The sequence below is a fragment of the Vulpes lagopus genome, chromosome 19 (assembly GCF_018345385.1).
Source record: "Vulpes lagopus strain Blue_001 chromosome 19, ASM1834538v1, whole genome shotgun sequence".
NCBI lineage: Eukaryota > Metazoa > Chordata > Mammalia > Carnivora > Canidae > Vulpes > Vulpes lagopus.
Window position 1 is genome coordinate 50759379 of NC_054842.1, and position 17590 is coordinate 50776968.

The window sequence follows — 17590 nt, forward strand, 5'->3', positions numbered from 1 at the left end:
ATAAAATACTAAAAAGCAAAGAAGGATTTTTCAGGTCTGGCTTTGGGACTCTTGATTCATTAGATGGAAGAAAAGCAGTTCCTAGTAAACTCCTTTGTATTCTGGTATGGGTGATGGGACAATATGTGGCATAAAGCCAAGCCGTGACACAATAAATGTATGTAAATGAATGAATTTAATCCTATTTGGAGTATTTGCATTTTAAAAGAGGTAATTTGTCAACAAACATGTCTTAAATTGGCCGAAATCCAGGCAACAATATCATACTGAAGAAACAAAAATTGTAAATGCAAGACTCTCAAGGAAGGAAGGTTTTCTAAAAAGTCTTAATTCAATTTAACCCCTGTGAAGCCTATGATCAAAGTAACCAGCTCTTATGACCCATCCTGGCTCTTTGGTCAGTTGGGTGCAGTGAGCCTGGCATCGTGCCTGGCACTCGGCCTGTTTGGTTCACGGCCACAGCCCTACACAGCTCCTCAGGTGGAGCACAGTGTCTGCCTTCACGCTAGGTGCTCAACAAACATCCACAGATAAATGAATAATCCACTTTGGAGATCTGATTTATTCAAGTTTGTCATAAGCTCCTTTGCCCACAGTAGCTCTGAAGCATTTTTGGGATTGAATTACACTCAGAATCACTCTTAGGGTGGGGGTGCCTGGGGGTCTCAGCGGTTGAGCATCTGCCTTCTGCTCAGGATGTGATCCCAGGGTCCTGGGATCTAGTCCCACATCGGGCTCCCTGCAGGGAGCCTGCTTCTTCCTTTGCCTGTGTCTCTGCCTCTCTCTGTGTGTGTCTCATGAATAAATAAATAATTTAAAAATCTTAAAAAAAAAAAATCACTCTTGGTGCAAGGTCCAATCTTTTTCAGGCAAGGCAACTTCAGCTCTCCCAACCTTAGCTTTCCATTCCCCTTCCCAAGCCCTTATCCTCGCAGCCCACAAGTTGTGAACAAGGTCTGTTCAGGCCCCGTGGACCAACCCATCTCCAGTCAGCAGGGCACATGACTTCATTTTCTTTTTCTCTTTTCAAAAGAGCCCAAACAGGATAAAATCAGTTGTGTTGTGTTTTGAACCCATGTGAGTTACACACTTTCTTCCGCCTGTTTCCTTCACCTGCCGGCTCTGGGCGAAGGCTGATAGCAAGAAGAGTGAGATGAGTGGCAGGTCACCAGCTCCCACGGTGGCCAGAGCACCTGCCGTGGAGGGACTGTGGGGGATCACGGTCAAGGGTGGGGGGGGCTCTGGAACAGATGTTAGGAGCTGGCATGGGTGCCTAGCAGGAGCCACAGAGACTCCTTTGCTCTCTTCTGGAGGCCTCCCCAAATGACCAAAGCCAGGAAGGAGCCCTCCAGGGAATTAGAGCCCGTTGGGTCATTTCAGCTGGACGGGCCCCTGAGGGGCAGCGGACTAGCACACACGGCAGCAGGTGGAAGCGCCTCAGCTCCCCCGCCTGCTCCATGTGTAGGGCCCTGGCTCCCTCTGTAGCCTCGCCAGCCTCCACCTCCTCATGGGTGAAATGGGCACAAGGGTGTCTATTTGGAGCCACTGCGTGCCTTTATCCGCTTGACTTGTGTGTGAAAGCACCTAGGATGATGCTGGCATGTGATGGGTGCTCTGTAAGTGCTTGCTGTCATTAAGCAGCTGAGTTCAGGTGTGGGGAAAATAATTAAGGCGCATGGATGTGTACCTAGTAAGGGAAAAATAAAATACAATTTGCTGTGCTCTTCCATTTTAAAAGTCAGGGATATGCTTATAGAGATTAAATATCCAGGAGGATTCGAAGTGGATTCAGAGTTTTATTCAGTGGTCTGACAACACTGAATTGTCAAAAAACTAGGCTTAATCGGAGTCTTCACTAAAATAACCAGCTGTTTGCCGGTGCTCTTACTTTCCGTCGTGATTGTCCTTCTTGTCACACGATGATTCTAGTGTTGGTAATTGGCTTCTTCGTGATCACATCAAAGAACTGTCACATCCCCAGTGACTCTGTCATCAATGTAGGCACCGTCCTATGAACTGCTGTTATCTGAATCTTGCTTAGAACCAGTTGAGTCGTCAACTTGAATGAAGGACCGCTGTCGAGTTTACCCAAGTGAAATTAATTACTTTAATTTGCTAGGATGCCTTAATTCACAGAAGCATAAGGTGAAGTTATTCCAGAGTTCCATAGCTGCCATGCAGTGATTAATTTAAAATGCCTGAAGTCAATTTTGAAAAATCATTTGCATTAGTAAAACTTCAGCCAAGCCCAAGGAGAGGTAGCTTTGATTCATTTTCAAGAGGATTTCAATAAGATTTTTGTTCTAATGGTCCTAAAGAATATTCTGTGATTCCTTACAGTTTCACCACAGGGTGGTGGTCTCTTCTCCCTTCCTCCTTTTCACGGGCCTGTAGAAAAGAGCTTTCCTTTTATGGGAAGTCAGATCAGCAAGGATTGGCCCAGAGAGCGATTCTCAGGGCATGGGGGGTGGGGGGGGGGGTGTCTCTGAGTCACCGCAAGAAGGCACGGTTTCCTGTCAGCGCCACTTCACCACAGCTGTCACCACCAAATGAGATGTAATTTCCCCACTTTTGAGACCTAACAAACTGAGCTATGGGGAAGAATAAAAAGACCAACGTAGAGCTTGAAGATTGAAGATAAACTGAAACCAGGACCCAAGCCCAACTAATCATTAGCCATTTATAACAGCACTCAGCGTCAAGTCGTGGGCCAACTGCATTCACTTCCCACAGCCGCTGGGCCAGATTTTCCTCTGTCATTCTTCTGAAGAGAAAGAGCATTTATTAACCTCAGAGCCAGTTACACGCTCTTGACGCATCCTAGCAGCTCCTGAGCAAACATTTGCTGAATTAGAAAATAAAGCAGGCAAACAAAAACCAATGTTCCGGCAAAACTGAGGGTGTTTACAGATAAAGTGAAGTTAAGTGATACAGGGACGTTGGCTTCAAGGGGTCCTCAGTTTTCTCCTGTTTTCGTTTAATTTCCAGCTCTACTGTTGACTCTCTCCATTTCTTATTGGTAACCCCAGCTTCAAAATTACTCTTACTCCCATGAGAAACAAATTTGATGACCAGAGTTTAGTGTTTGTGCACAGTTCTTTTGGTTCTTAGCCTTATGGTATCCAGTTAGAAGACTCTTCCAGTTATTGAAGTCAGGTATTTGGTTTGTTATTCATTTGTGATACAGTTGGATTCAGGTCTCACAGTGTGCATGTCACCTTGGGTTCCTCTGACATCCATATATATATTTTATATTTTATATATTTTTTAATTTGCATAGAGTAAAATTCACTTCTTGAGTTTTCACAGTTTTATGGGTTCTAATAAGTGCAGTCATGCCACCACGGTACCATCCCAAACAATTCCATAACCCCCGAAAGTCCCTCATACCGCACCCTTGTAGTCCACCTTTCCATCTGCCTCCAACCTCTCCTACTAATTACTCATCTGTGTTCTGTCCAAATAGTCTTTTCCAGAATGTTACATAAATAGATAATATGTAGTTTTGGAAGTCTGGCTTTTTTCACTGAGCAAAATGCATTTAGAATGCATTCATATGATTGTATGAATCATCAATCAATAGTTCATTTCTTTTTATTGTTGAGTAATATTCCACTGTGTGAATGTACCCTAATTTGCTTACCTATTCATCACTTGACAGGAATCTGGGTGGCTTCTCGTTTTTGGTGATTATGAATAAAGCTGCTGTAAACATTTGCCAATAACTGCTTGTGTGAACCTCAGTTTTCAGTTCACCTGGGTAAATACCCAGCAGTGGAACTGCAGAATCACTTGTTAGGGGCATATTTAACTTTGTGAGAAACCCTCAAAATGTTTTCTAAAGAGAGCTATTTCATTTTGCATTTCCACCAGCAGCGCCTCTTTGCCAGTACTTGGCATTGTGTTTGTTGTCGTTTTGTTTTTATCTTATCCATTCTAATAAGCGTGTAGTGGTATCTCGTTATGGTTTCAATTTGTATTTCTCCAATGTCTAATGATGTTGAGCACTTTTTCATGTGATTATTTGCCACCCCAAATATCTTCTTTGATGAAGTGTCTGTTCAGGACTTCAGCTATCTTTTAGTGGGTTTTTGCAGATATTTTCTTTCAATCTGCAGTTTGTCTTTTCATTCTCCTAATGCTTTCTTTCATGGAGCAAGAGTTTTAAACTTTGATGAAGCCCAATTTTTCAACTTTTTAATGGATTGTCCTTTTGGCACTACATCTAAAAATTCTTGCCAAATCTAAAGTCTCAGAGGTTTTCTCCTTTTTTTTCCCCTAAAAGTTTTGTAATTTTAAGTTTTACAGTTAGATAAATGATCCATTTTAATTTTTGTATAAGGTGCGAGGTTTCTATGAACATTCATTTTCTTATGGGTAGACAATTGTTCCAGCACTATTTCTTGCAAAGACTGTTCTTTCTCCATTGAATTGTCTTTGCACTTTTGCCAAAAATCAGTTGACTATGCTTTTGTGGGGCTATTTCTGGCCCATTTATTCTGCTCCACTTGATGTCTATTCTGTTCCATTTACATGTGCTTCCTCCCTTTTAGCAATACCACACCACTTTGATCACTGTAGCTTTATGTTAAATATTGAAATCAGGTAGTGTGACTCATTCCAACTCAGCTCTTCTTTTTAAATTGCTTTTCATATTCCAGTTTCTTCACCTTGCCATATGTATTTGAGAATCACCCTGATATCTATGAAGCATATTGCTAGGATTTGAATTGGAATTATATTTACTTCAAACACAAATTGAAAAAAAAAATGCAAACACAAATTGACAGGAATTGACATCTTAACAGTATGGTCTTGCAATCCATCAACGTGATATATCTCTCCATTTAGTTAGGTCCTCTTTCATTTCTTCAGCGTTCTCTCATTTTTAGCATATAGATGCTGTCCATATTTTAATAGATTTGTAAATATTTTATTTTTAGGCTGCTATTGTAGATAGTGTTGCTTTTTTAAAATCTCCAATTCCAATTATTCATTGCTAGGAATATACCTTTATTTATTGATCTTATATCCTGCAAAATGGTTAAATTCACTTCTTATTAGTCCTAGGAGGTTTTTGGTACATTCTTTGTGATTTTTCTATGGAGTCAATCATGTTGTCTATGACATTGAATAGGACAATTGAATCTTAATAGTCACTCTAAACACAAAACAATTAGGACTAAAATAACGTCTAATTCTGGAAGTTCACATCCAAGAGGTAAAAAATGCTTCTCAGATGTAGTCATTCATTTAGTCAATGAAATGTTTATTTGTACCTCACAGTGCAAAGTGTTATGAGGAAGTCAAACATAAGTCAGGCTTGGACCCTCCCAAGTGCTGTGTAAGTGAGGAAAGGTAATGAGACACGAATAATGGTTACTGCATACAAATAAGAAGGTGATAAGGATGATCAAAGAAAAGGAGAGAATTCAGAGGCAGAAGAGCCGGCAGGAGGCCATTAGGCCTCAGGATCTGACCTGCTAGTAGCTGTGGAGAAGTCAGGATGGGGGCGGTTAAAATGCTGGGCTGACTGGAAGAGGAGGATGAAGACTGAACACAGGAGCAGACCTTGGTCACGACTCCCCTTTTAGCCGCAGCTCCAGGCTCTGCAGCTGTAAATAGCAGAGGACAGGACTTGCCCCCCACTTTGCAGCAGTGACCACAGGCCAGCCCGAGGGGAAAAAGAGGGAAAGTGTGGGTGCGGGTGGAATGCATCCTGCCAAGCAGGTCCCTACCCCCCGCCTCCCCCGGCCTCGTGTGAAATTAGAAGCAGCAGCCCTAACACCACCAGGGGCTGAAAGAGGAAGGAAAGCCCTCAATGTTCACTGTGTCCCTCCCCTGGGGGAGCACAGAAACTCATTTTACGGAAGAGGGAACCTGTGTGAGGTGAGATGAGACCCCCGGGACCAGAGCTTGAGTTCAAACCTGGGTCTGTGTGATATCAGCCTGCACGCTCACCATGTCCCCCCACCCCCCACCCCCGCCTTAAGTGCTTTAATCCTCACGTTTAAGCCTCACAACAACCCTGTGAGGTAGTTGCTATTATTGCCCCTGAGCAGATGCCACACCGAGAGGTTCCCTACTTCCCCAAGCTTCCAGGATGGAAGTGGAGGAGGCACTTCTGCTCCGTATGGCCCCCGTCCCACGCACCTCACTGCACCCCACCCCCACCGCACTGCAGGTCCCACCCTGGACCCCATCGCACCCCTGCACCGCACCCTGCACCCCCTGTACCCCACCCCCACCACACTGCACCACACCCTTGCACCCCACTGCACTCCACCCCTGCACCCCACCGCATCCTGCACCCCACCACCCCCTCGCACCCCACCATACCCCTGCACCTCACCCTGTACCCCACTGCACCCCTGCTCTGCACCCTGCACCCCACCGCACCCCTGCACTGTGCCTGCCAGGCTGGCGTTGGCCTGCAGAGCCTCCACAGCCAGCAGGCAGGACGGGCCAAGAGTGGCCATCACTGCACACCGACTCTGCAGGGCTGGGGGTCGGGGTCCCATGGGCATAGACACGGCTCTCTCCAGAGGGACAGGCTGGATTCTTGGACCCTCCATGGGGGACGCAGGAGGCAACGAGCGCTCGGGGCCGACAGCACCCACCCTGGATTCCACGCACACCGAGTGGGACCCTGGCGCGGTGAGCTGGGCCCCAGGTCCCATGGGGTCGGCGACTTGGCTTAGAGTGAACCCTTCACCCACAGCAGGTAGAACTGAGGAGCCGGGCTCCTGCCTCCCCTGCTCTTGGGCTTCATGTTGCCTGGAAGGCCGCGCAGCCCTCCTTGGTGATGTGATGCCCAGGAACGCTTTGCTCCATCCTGTGGAACCTCCTAGAAAATAAATCACCACCACTGGGTGAAGACAACTTTGGAACCTTTCAATTTTTCTCCTCTTAGTTTGGAAAATGGCAAGTATATGAATGATATTTTCATACCAAAGTGTGATGACTGTCACGAGGAGAGATCCTGGACAAAATTTGGAAGGGGCAAAGTGTGTTCTCCCCTTTGGGGGGCCTGCTTCCTTCCTGAAGCCTCCCCTCACCCCCTGCTCTCCGCCTTCCATCTCTCTCAGGTATTTAGTGCTTTACTTCTTGATCAACCCTTCAAATCTCCCCAAAGTGAGGTGGGGAAGAAGGTTCGAACCTCTTTCACACTAAGGTATAAACAACTGGCAGGAGTTTACAGCCAGGCCTTTCCACCAGGGGCAGCGGAGAGTGCCTGGGAGCCCCCGGTAAAGCCGTGGGACCAACATGGCACAACACTGAGACAAGAGACTAGCTTGAAGATTTAGGAAGAAATGTCATAGTAAAACAAGCACAAATATGTGACACAGAATTTGAAATGGTTGAAGGAATGAATCACATTAAAGTGAATTGTTACACAAGAAATGTTGTGCAGGACTCTAGCCACCTGTTGCCAAGACCCCCAAGTCGCAAGCCTGGCAAATCCTGTCCTCCCGCTTCTCCCCCAACGGGTAGGCACAGCATCTCTGCGGGTGGGCAGATGAGGCCTGTAATGCAAAACGCCAGAGTCGAGGATTTCTATCCAAGTGGAGAGAACACAGGCAGTGGGCCTGAATTTGGAAGTAAAATCCAGTAAGATCCTAAGGAATATTTTTTAACTTACTAAAATTAAATAAATAGAGATACTAGAACATCAACACTTTCAACAACATTATACACATTTGAAATAGGAGCAGTGGGGTTTGGCACATTTAATTTTGCTTTCAAATATTTTTCAGGAATGTCTTTGCTCCTGGTTTGAAAGAGATGCTTGCAAACTCACATTAATTTGTGGCAGATCAATGCCCAAAGGCATTCTTAAACAACCTTTATTTTTTATCTGCATCCAAGATTCTTGATGCATAGACCCCTCCAGCAGTCCGGTGAAGCCTACAGATTCTTCAGAAAAAGAGCTTTTAAGTACATAATCATAGAATACATGGGATTCCAATTAAATTGAAATACAGTCCAAAAATCTCTAAAATCCAAATTTGTAGCCTGGTAAAACACCATTTCTTAATTAATCAAATAACAAGCTCTAAGGAGAGGTTAAATACCACAATTTTCAAGGATGATGAGTGTAAGTGGTGAATGCAAATAATTTTTTGAGCTCTCTGAAGCAACTGTGATGTGACACAGAAATGCCTGTAGTTTCTACTGGGGGCAAAGTCACAGGCAATGTGAGTACTTCTATAGTTTCTTGCCTATGTTCATAATTGTAGGAGATGCTAAGTTTCAGTAAGAAAAAGAGAACTGTTTTTTTTCCACTCCAAGTTCATGAACTCCAAATTATATGTCCCTGGGATAAAAGTTTCAAGATTCTTCTGACTTGAAACTCTGAGTTCTTGCTTTCCAGCTATTCGGATCTGTTGGGTTCTTGAGACAGTAAAAACAGTAACTTTTATTCAAGCAATAACTAGGCCTGGGTGAGCACTTCTCAGTCCCCCCTGCCTGCCCCGCCCCCCTTCCCAGAACACCTAAGGTGCTGCAGCCCTACCCACACAACCTTCGGAATCATCTCCATTCCCTCACCCCTGGTGATCCCACGAGAACCGTTCGAAATTCCTCAGCTTCACATGACTTTTCCAAACTGCCTTTGCCAACAAAGTGCCACCTTCTCTTTTGTCTCCCTTATCTATCTTTATCCCCGGCTTCCCACTTTTCTAATGATTCTAGCGAAATGACTCACGATTTGCATATAATAGATTCAAGGATGGTTGCCGTGTCTAAGCACAACGTCTAAGCACAAAGGGGTTCATAAGGTCGGGGAAGCGGGTCTTGCAAGTCAGAGGTGGCTGCCTACCAGCTCAGCACTAGAATCGGAACCGCACCAGAGTCTGTGCTGGAGGCACCACTTTTCCTAGGAAATAAGGGCAAAAGGCAACTGGCGTTTATTGAACACTGAAACAGGCTGGGGCTGGCGCAGCATTTATATTTTCTCACTTAATCATCAAAAATAAAAAGGTAGTAGGCTATTAATATCTGCACATATGACTGAGGACAGAGGCCTAAAAAGGCTAAGTAACCTGCACAAGGTCACGGGCAGCTAGTAAGCCTCATTCTGCGCCTCTCCCCTGGGGCTTCCAGCCTGACTCCCTCCTCCCAGCGCTGCTGAAGTGACAGCTTCGGGCGCACAGCAGTCCCCTCCTGGCCTAACAGGAAAAGGCCTTTCTCCATCCTCCAGGGAACAGATGTCTCTGCAGCCTTCAACACTGTGGGCCACTCAGGCCCTACTGAAGCCAGCTCCACCGTGGGCTTCCACACCAACGCTTTGCCTCTCTACACCTCCGCCAGTCCTCAGTCTCCCTTGTCAACCCACTTGCTCTCCACCACCTGTAATGATGGAGCTTCTCAAGGCTGGGCCTTGGGCCTCTTCTCTGACCGCTCTCTCCCTTGGCAGCTGGCCCCAGCCCTGGGCACCTATTAACTTCCGTATCCAGAGCTCCTTCTCCCTACTCTGAGCTGCAGGCGACTAGCTTGGGTGCATATCTCGTGCATATCTCTTTGCCCAGTTGCCCAAAGGTCAGTCAAACCCCTCTCTTTCCTGAACAAACCCTACTTCAGTGAAAAGCACCCCTCTTCGCCTAGCTGTCCGAATCAGAAATCTGAGAATGGCCCGTGACTTCTCCTTCTCTTTCACCCTTACATCTAATCCAACACCAAGGCCTCTAGATTTTGCCTGCTAAGAGTATCTGGAATCATCTCCATTCTCCTATCTCTGCCGAATTGGAACTCGAGGTACCGTCAGTTCTCATCAGGATTAACAAGGTAGCCTCCTAGTTCCTCTTCTTGCTTTCCTTTTAACCCATTTCTTAAGTTTTTCAGTGGTTTTCTGTAACTTCTTCATATTAAGGCCAAAATCATTAACATAATCCAACCTGTAAGATCCTGTTGGATCTTCCTCCTATGACCCCCACCAGCCACCCGGAGTCACTCTGCTCTCGTTTCTACTGCCTTGTACTTCTTTTGATTCTTCAATTATCCGTGCTTCTTCCAGCCTCTGAACATTTGCACGTGTTGTTCACTCTGATTAAAATGTGAATCCCTATTCTTTTCACTAATTCACTTTCTAGTCCTCCTTTGGATCTCAGGTTAAACACTGCTTCCCTAGAAAAGCTTTGCCTAACCATCCAGATCAGGTCAGCTTCTCCAACATCCCAATTTTATACTCTGGGCAGAGTGTCCTTTTATTTAGTGTTACAATCAAATGATTCACTATTTAACATGTTTCCCCTTCTCTTATGTAAGCTCCATGAGAACAACAGCTATCTGCTACGCAGCCCACTCCCACCCCTAAAACAAGGCCTGGTGTATAGTTGAAACTTGGTATATCACTATTGAACTAATTAATTATAGGGAACTCTGTTTTGCCCTACTTCTCTAGACTTTTCTAAAATCTACGGGTCATCAGGTGATTTTGTATGTTCAGTGAAAATAAGAATCTGGTTAGAATTTACAACTGACAAAAGACTTAAACCATTAAATCAAAGATTCTGATAGAATCCCATTCCACTTTGTCGCTACTTAAGGGAAAGTATGAATGAAACACAGTTTCATGTGCCACTCATCAATGTCTGTTATCAAAATGCATGGAGGGCTACATCATTTTTGTGCCTGGTGGTTTCCAAATGAGTCATCATTCACTTATCAACAGTGATGAATGGTGCCCTCCTCCTAAGAAAGTGTTATTACCATTTGTAGTCACCTTCATGACAGTCAAAACGTGTGTTCTTATACAACCATCAAAACCAGCTGACTGACAGATGAACATGCCTTCAGTCTAGATTTTTCAAAAAAGGTTAAATATCATTTTAAAAAAACATTCCATACCCTAGATTTGGTAACTTTCAGGTGAGGCACCACAGAGGAGCAGAGTGTGATTTAGAGGGATCACTAAGACCAGTCCAACAGATGAGACAGCAGGTGACAAAATGACCTGAGCACATGAAAACAGGTCAAGCTGAACTCGTGCTTTGAGTCCTGCCCCTTGTCCCAGGCATTATGCGGCTTTTTTGGTCAAATGCAAGGTGCGTATTTTAGCTAGCTACTCCTCTTTCCTGAGCAGCTTACAACTGTGAATAATATCTAAGACACACCTATTCAGGAGCAAACAGTTTAAGACAAGACGTTTGGGCTGCTGCTTTCTGCTTTTAGCATCTGTGATTTGTAAAGGAACTGCAAGCCTCAGAGCAGCTTGCAATTCGGTGCCTGACACTTGATTTCAGTCTTCGCCACTCCATTATTGCCTTAAAAAAGAGCCTGTGATGGATGCTTTACAAAATGACACTAGGAATTATATTTAATGCCTCTGTCATAGAACTAACCGTTGGCCTAAAATAAATTCAGCCATGTATTCACAGAGGGGCAGTTCTGCCTATAGGGGAAAAAAAGAGAGATACAACCTTGGTGTCCTCAGAAGCTGTATCCGTTTCCCAGATAACTCTTTACTGAAGCTTTGACTTAAGATTTAGGGTTTCCAAAATTTGACTGACAAAGCTAAGTGTCCTGTGCCCCCATATTGATGTCATTCATTTCTAATATTAGCAGCAGAGCGGCCCAGGTTCACCTGGGAAAGAGGAGCTTTTATTTTGAGTTGAACAGGAGCAGATACTAAAAATGAACACAGTGAGACTTCCTTCTGGCATATCTGACACAGATAAAATAGGTAAACCAGTGCAGTGAGACTATTTTGAATCCAAAGGGAGAGGAATCCAATCTAATTCGAAATTTGATGTGCTTACAGAATTTTTATGTAGCCTCAATTGTGTGAATGCTGAGGAATTAAGAAACAAAATGAAATTCCATAAAGTTGTTTTGTTGCACAAGGATCATGAAGTAGTCATGAAAATTCCATGTGAGGGATGAAGAAGGTTCCAAGGCATCTGTTATAGCCTAGCATGATATGTAAACTTGGCCATTATTCAGTGTTATAATCACACAAACAAGCTTTTGATGGTATAGTTTGTACTCACCAGATCGAATATGTCCAGCGTTTGGGCTTCTGTTATCCAGTAGAGCTTAAACGGATTGGGATGGCTAGACAGTCACCACATCTCCATTGACTGTTGCGGAGACATGGACAGAGGCAGGAGGAGGCGGATGCCCCACTGGTAACCACAGAAATTGTGTTGGAATTCTATGAGGTGAATTGGAGGGAGCTAGTTCCTCCCACCTTCTACGTCTGCAGAGAAAGAAGCATCGTCACGTGTTGAGAATGTCCTACAGGGTAGGAGTCTCACAGAGACTCACCCGTGGACAAAGTAAAGGCAGTGGACTTAGAGACCGGATGTGGCTCATGACAGAAAATGCCTCTCACTTTGAAAACAACCAACTGGGTTTGGCAACTGTTCCTTCTAGAGGGTGGAGATATTGAGATAGGGGGAAAATAAAAGTCCCAGGGCTCAATGAGGGATCTATCACCTCTGTATCAATATTTGTCCTACTGAACTGTTCATAGAGCACAAAATCTTCTAAGGCTTTCATTCTGGAAAAGCTGGCCTGAGTGTTTAAACATCCGTGGCAGCTAAATGGGCCGCATTTAGTACTTGCTACTTTGCAGTTTGTTTTTGCTGACAATTCTCCAGTTTCTCAAGTTTGATCTTCCAAATCCATAGCTGAGTGATCATTATCTTCCTGAGTCATTGTCATAAGGAAAACAGGGCAGGTCTCCCCACCTTGGTGCTGGGACATTGCTTGGTAAGGACCCAGTGACAGAACCTTGCCCTATTTGATTTGGCTAGAAAAATGTCTTGCTCTGCAGTTTTCTGCACTCCCTGTTCTCAAAATCATGGGACGAAACCCTGAGATCTTTTTTAATCCCCCTCCATGAGGGGGTTGTCACATAGTGACACAAATACAGGTCTGAGGTAGGTCTGCATGTTTTCCCAAAGATTTCCAAGGGAGGACATACCCCCACTGTGTTGTAAGTACATGGTTGCTTTTCTGTGCCCCTGAGAATTAGATAGACGGAGGTAGAGAACCATAATGGGTCCCTCCCTCTGTATCCCCGTGAGCTGCACGTTGCCTAGAATGTGGAAGCCTCTCAGTAAGCCTTAACTGATGCATTGATATTGAGTATCTCTGCCTAGAACACTATTGCTCACATATATAGGGGTGACCCTTGAACAACATGAGTCTGAGGGGCACAGACCCCCTGTGCAGTTGAAAATCCACGTATAACTTTTGAGTCCTCCTAGAACTTAACTACTAATAGCCTCTTGTTGACTGGAAGCCTAATTGATAACATAGTAAACACAAATTTTTTATATCATATGCATTATACGCTGTATCCTTGCAGTAAAGCAAGCTAAAAAAACTATTAAAATCATAAAGAAGAGAAAATACAATTATAGTACCACACTGGTGTTCACGTTGGCAGCACATATATATAGTACCACACTGTATTTATTTTTTTAAAAATCCACATGTAGGAGACCCATGCAGTTCAAATCTGTGTTGTTCAAGGGTCAACTGTACTTATTTTTTTATATTTATTTTATATTTATGTATTTATTTACTTCTTTTTTGTTTTGGTGTCGTCTTTTTTTCTTCTTCTTCCCACTATATAGCTTTTGTTCTAGATTATTGTCCTTTAAAATCAGTAGACTTTTAAAGATTTTATTTTTATTTATTTATTCATGAGAGACAGAGAAGGCAGAGGGGCAGGTTCCCCCCAGGGAGCCTGATGTGGGGCTCAATCCAGGAATCCCAGGATCATGACCTGAGCCAAAGGCAGATGCTCAACCACTGAGCCACCCTGGGTGCCTCTAAAATCGGTAGACTTTGAAACTAAAAGAAAAATCTTCAGATTTTATATCCTGTGGTTTTTGAGAATGATTTCTTATGCAAATTATTTTCATGGGAGAAGGCTATAATTATTTTTCTTCTATTTAATAGTTCAAAATATTTTTCACAAACTCCTTTATGCAATAGTTTCCTTCCAGGTGGACTTCCCCACTTCAAATGGGAAAATGTAGCACTATGTCTGTGAGAGGCGGATCAGAGTTAGAAAGCACCCAAAATAATTCTGCTTTGCATTTGCCTGCTGTGCAACACCTTAACATACATTATCATGTTCCAGTCCCATGGACGTGATGCTAGATGAATGGCCCAGGCCTTATAGCTCATCTTACTAGTGAAGAGATTGAACCCAGAGGAAGGGTTTGTGCTGTTTTGCCTGGGATAGAAGTGTGTGTATTGGAGGGGAGATAGTGTTCTTATAAGAGCATCTGATCAGAGAGTAAGGGATGTACTTTTCCTGCCATGTTTCAATTATTTAAGCTTCACCTCTCACATTAGACCCCTACAAAATTCTACAAGGGATTGTCTCTCTGAGATTTTGGTCTCTTCCCTCACAGCTCTTAGGCAGGTGGTGGTGGGAAGACGGGGTGGGTGTGGGTCTCCACGGAATACCCTACAATGTAGCCTAGAGTGCCTAGTTCTCTCCCTACTTAGAGAGTGAAAATACATTTCCTCTTCTCGATAAGCTTTTGAGGGTGAAAAGCAAAGGGATCGATGAGAAGAAAAAATCATTTAAAAAGGACTATCTGACCTTCTTGTAGCAACGTTATGTAGCCTTTTATAAAAAATAATATGACAGTCCCCAACTTCTCATGGTTTGACTTCAAGTCTTTTGACTTTGTGATGGTGTGAAAACCATGTGCATTCAGTAGAAACCATACTTCAAACTTTAAATTTGGATCTTTCTGTGGTCCATATATGGTAGGACACTCTCTCATGATGTTGGGCAGGAGGCCACAGCTCCCAGGCAGTCCCACAAACAGGAAGGTCAACAGTCAATATACTTACAGTGACTCTAGACCCATCCAACCATTTGGGTTTTTTTGTTTGTTTGTTTGACTTTCAGTATAGTAGTCAGTAAATTACATGAGATCTTCAACATCTTATTGTAAAATAGGCTTTTGTTAGATGATTTTGCCCATTTGTAGGCTAACAGAAGTGTTCTGAGCACGTTCAAGGTAGGCTAATCTCTGATGTTTGATGGTTAGGTGAATTAAATGTATTTTCAACCTAGGATATTTTCAACTTAGGATGGGTTTCTCAGGACATAACCCCATTGTACGTCAAGGAATATCTGTAATATAGGTAAAACAGCTTAAAGGGTCATTTTGAATTTGTTCTTATGATAATCCCCAACCATCAGTAATAATATTCTACTTTAGAAGTCAGTTTGTTACTCAGCCAACAAATATTTATTAAGGGTCCACTGTGTGTCAGGCTCTAAGGATGAATAACGAATGACTATTTGGTGAATAAGATACTGATTTTGCCCTCAAGGAACTCACATTCTAGAAAGAGAAGAAAATAAATTTGTAAACAAATTAGTAAAGATCATTCAAAGCTGAAAAGCTGCATCTCATGGGGGTATTTTCATTTTGTGCTGAGCCTGAGCACATTTTGAGCCTCCTAACACCCAAATGGAGATGAAAGACTCTTCCACAGATGTGCACCTGCAGCTCTACCATGACTTTAGCCAAAACAATGTCAAAAGTGCAATATAGTACTCATAGCTAAATGTTTATAGTTTCACATGAGAAAGTCATAACCACGTTTCTTTATTTTTATTCTAGGAATCTTGGAAAATCAGGACTCAGAGTTTCTTGTTTGGGTCTTGGTAAGTACCAGGGGATCATGTGGGGGTGGACTGGGAGGTCAGAGACTGGGGGGAACACCAAGGGAGTGTTTGGGGTTAGGCTGAGACCCAGTAGGGTGAAGAGAGTCTTCCTGACCCACTTCTCCTTCTGAGCCTTTCCTGTCCAACACAGACTTCTCCCTCTCTAAGCCCAAAGAGCCACTGTGCTCATGATGCCTTATGCGGCTCACCAAACAGAAATAAATCCAATATTAAGGCATACCTTAGAGGAAATTTATGTGTTATTCATGTGTAGAAATGCAAAGAACCTCACTCTATGCATCTTACAGTCACCTGTAGCTTCATCTGAATTTTTTTCTATCCTTATTTTCCCTTGGCTGAATTTACTCACTTATTTTTCTACACTGTTGTGTATTTTATGTACTTTTTATATACTTTTATAATGTATCTTAAATACTCTCAGGACAAAATAATATATATATAAATTATATATAACATATCATTTATAAATATATATAATATTATTTATAATATAAATATTTATAAATATATAAATTTATATATAAATAATATACATAAATTATTTCCCCCAGAAAATGTAAATATTTCAAGAAGACTAAGTAGAGATGGCAATGGTAACAGCATGACGATGAGTCTGAAACGGTAAAATCTGAGTGTGAGACTTGAGGAGGTGTAAGGCTTCCAGATCTTCCCCAGATATGGGGAAGAGCAGCCTTGGTGTTTGGACCCTTCAACACCATGAGAATTCCTGTAACCTAAGAAAGTCTAGACCATGTTGGTAGCTGAGGTAATGATGAGAAGTGGTCAGATTATGGCTCTATTTTAAAGGTAGAGCCTGGCAGGTTCTTTGATTCTGTGTGTAAGGGAGGCCAAAAGAGGCAAAGCTTTTGGGGGGAGGGTTGCCTTAACAGCAGAAAGGATGGAATTGCCAGTAAATGAGAAGAAGGAAGAAAGAGAGATTAGGAAGGGGGAGATGAGATTGATTTGTGGATGTATTAAGTTTCAGAGACTTGTTAGATATCCAAGACAAAAAGGTCAAATAGGTAAATGGATAGATGAATCTAGACTTTAGAAGAGAGATGTAGGCTAGGTCCATGATCACTTGAGAGTCCTCAACATGTAGATGCTGTTTAAGTCACAAGACTGGATGAGCATTATGGGAGTGAGTATAGATAAAAAACAGGAGTGCATGGTCTCAGACCTGGCAAATCCAACATTCAGAAATTAGGAAAATGAGCAAGAGCCAATAAAGAAGACTGAGAAGAAGCAGTCAGTGTGCTAGGCGGAGAAGCAGGAGAATGTGGAGTCCTAGAATCCAGGTGAAGAAAGTATTTAATAGGAAGATGGAATGACCAACCCTATTAAATGCAGCTCATAGGTCAAGCAAGATAAGGATCAAGAATTGATCATAGAGCAGCAGGGAGGTCACTGATCACTTTGAAAAGATCAGTTTTGAGGGGCGAAGAGTTCATGCATGATTAGAGTGGGTTCAAGAGAGCACATTGGGTTCAAGAGAATAGCTGGTGGCTACTCTTTAGATGACTACTTCTATGAAAGGAAGAAGAGAATGAAGGGGCAGCTAGATAGGCAGGCACAGTCAGAGAGGGTGTTTTACACATGGAAGAAATGACAGCATATCTATACATCTGCTGATGAGGAAATCCTTTTGAGAGAGGGGAAAAAACGATGTAGGAGAAGACAGAAAAATACCTAGAATGATTTCCTCGAGGACACAAGAAGACAATAGCATGAAAGCCGCCAGGGTACATGGGCTTCGAGCTGTTAGGTGGTGGGATCTCATAGAAGTTCTCTTCTCTTGCTTCTGTATTCTGGGTGGAAATCAGAAGCAAGGTCATCAGCTGTTAGTGAGGATGGGAAGAAAGTGCTGAAAGCTGGATGAGAAAGAGGACATCCAGGAGAGCAGAAGAGTAAACAGTC

The 17590-nt window shown here is 43.3% G+C and overlaps 1 protein-coding gene across 3 annotated transcripts in view; it reads left to right on the forward strand.

The window, feature by feature from the left end:
• The window catches only part of KCNAB1 (potassium voltage-gated channel subfamily A regulatory beta subunit 1), a 340450-nt gene that overhangs the window by 220311 nt on the left and 102549 nt on the right, over positions 1–17590 (forward strand). For all 3 annotated transcript variants that reach the window (XM_041734022.1, XM_041734025.1, XM_041734026.1), the window contains one exon: positions 15609–15652. In XM_041734022.1, coding sequence (XP_041589956.1) covers positions 15609–15652 — 44 coding nt within the window. The remainder of the gene's footprint in view (positions 1–15608; positions 15653–17590) is intronic.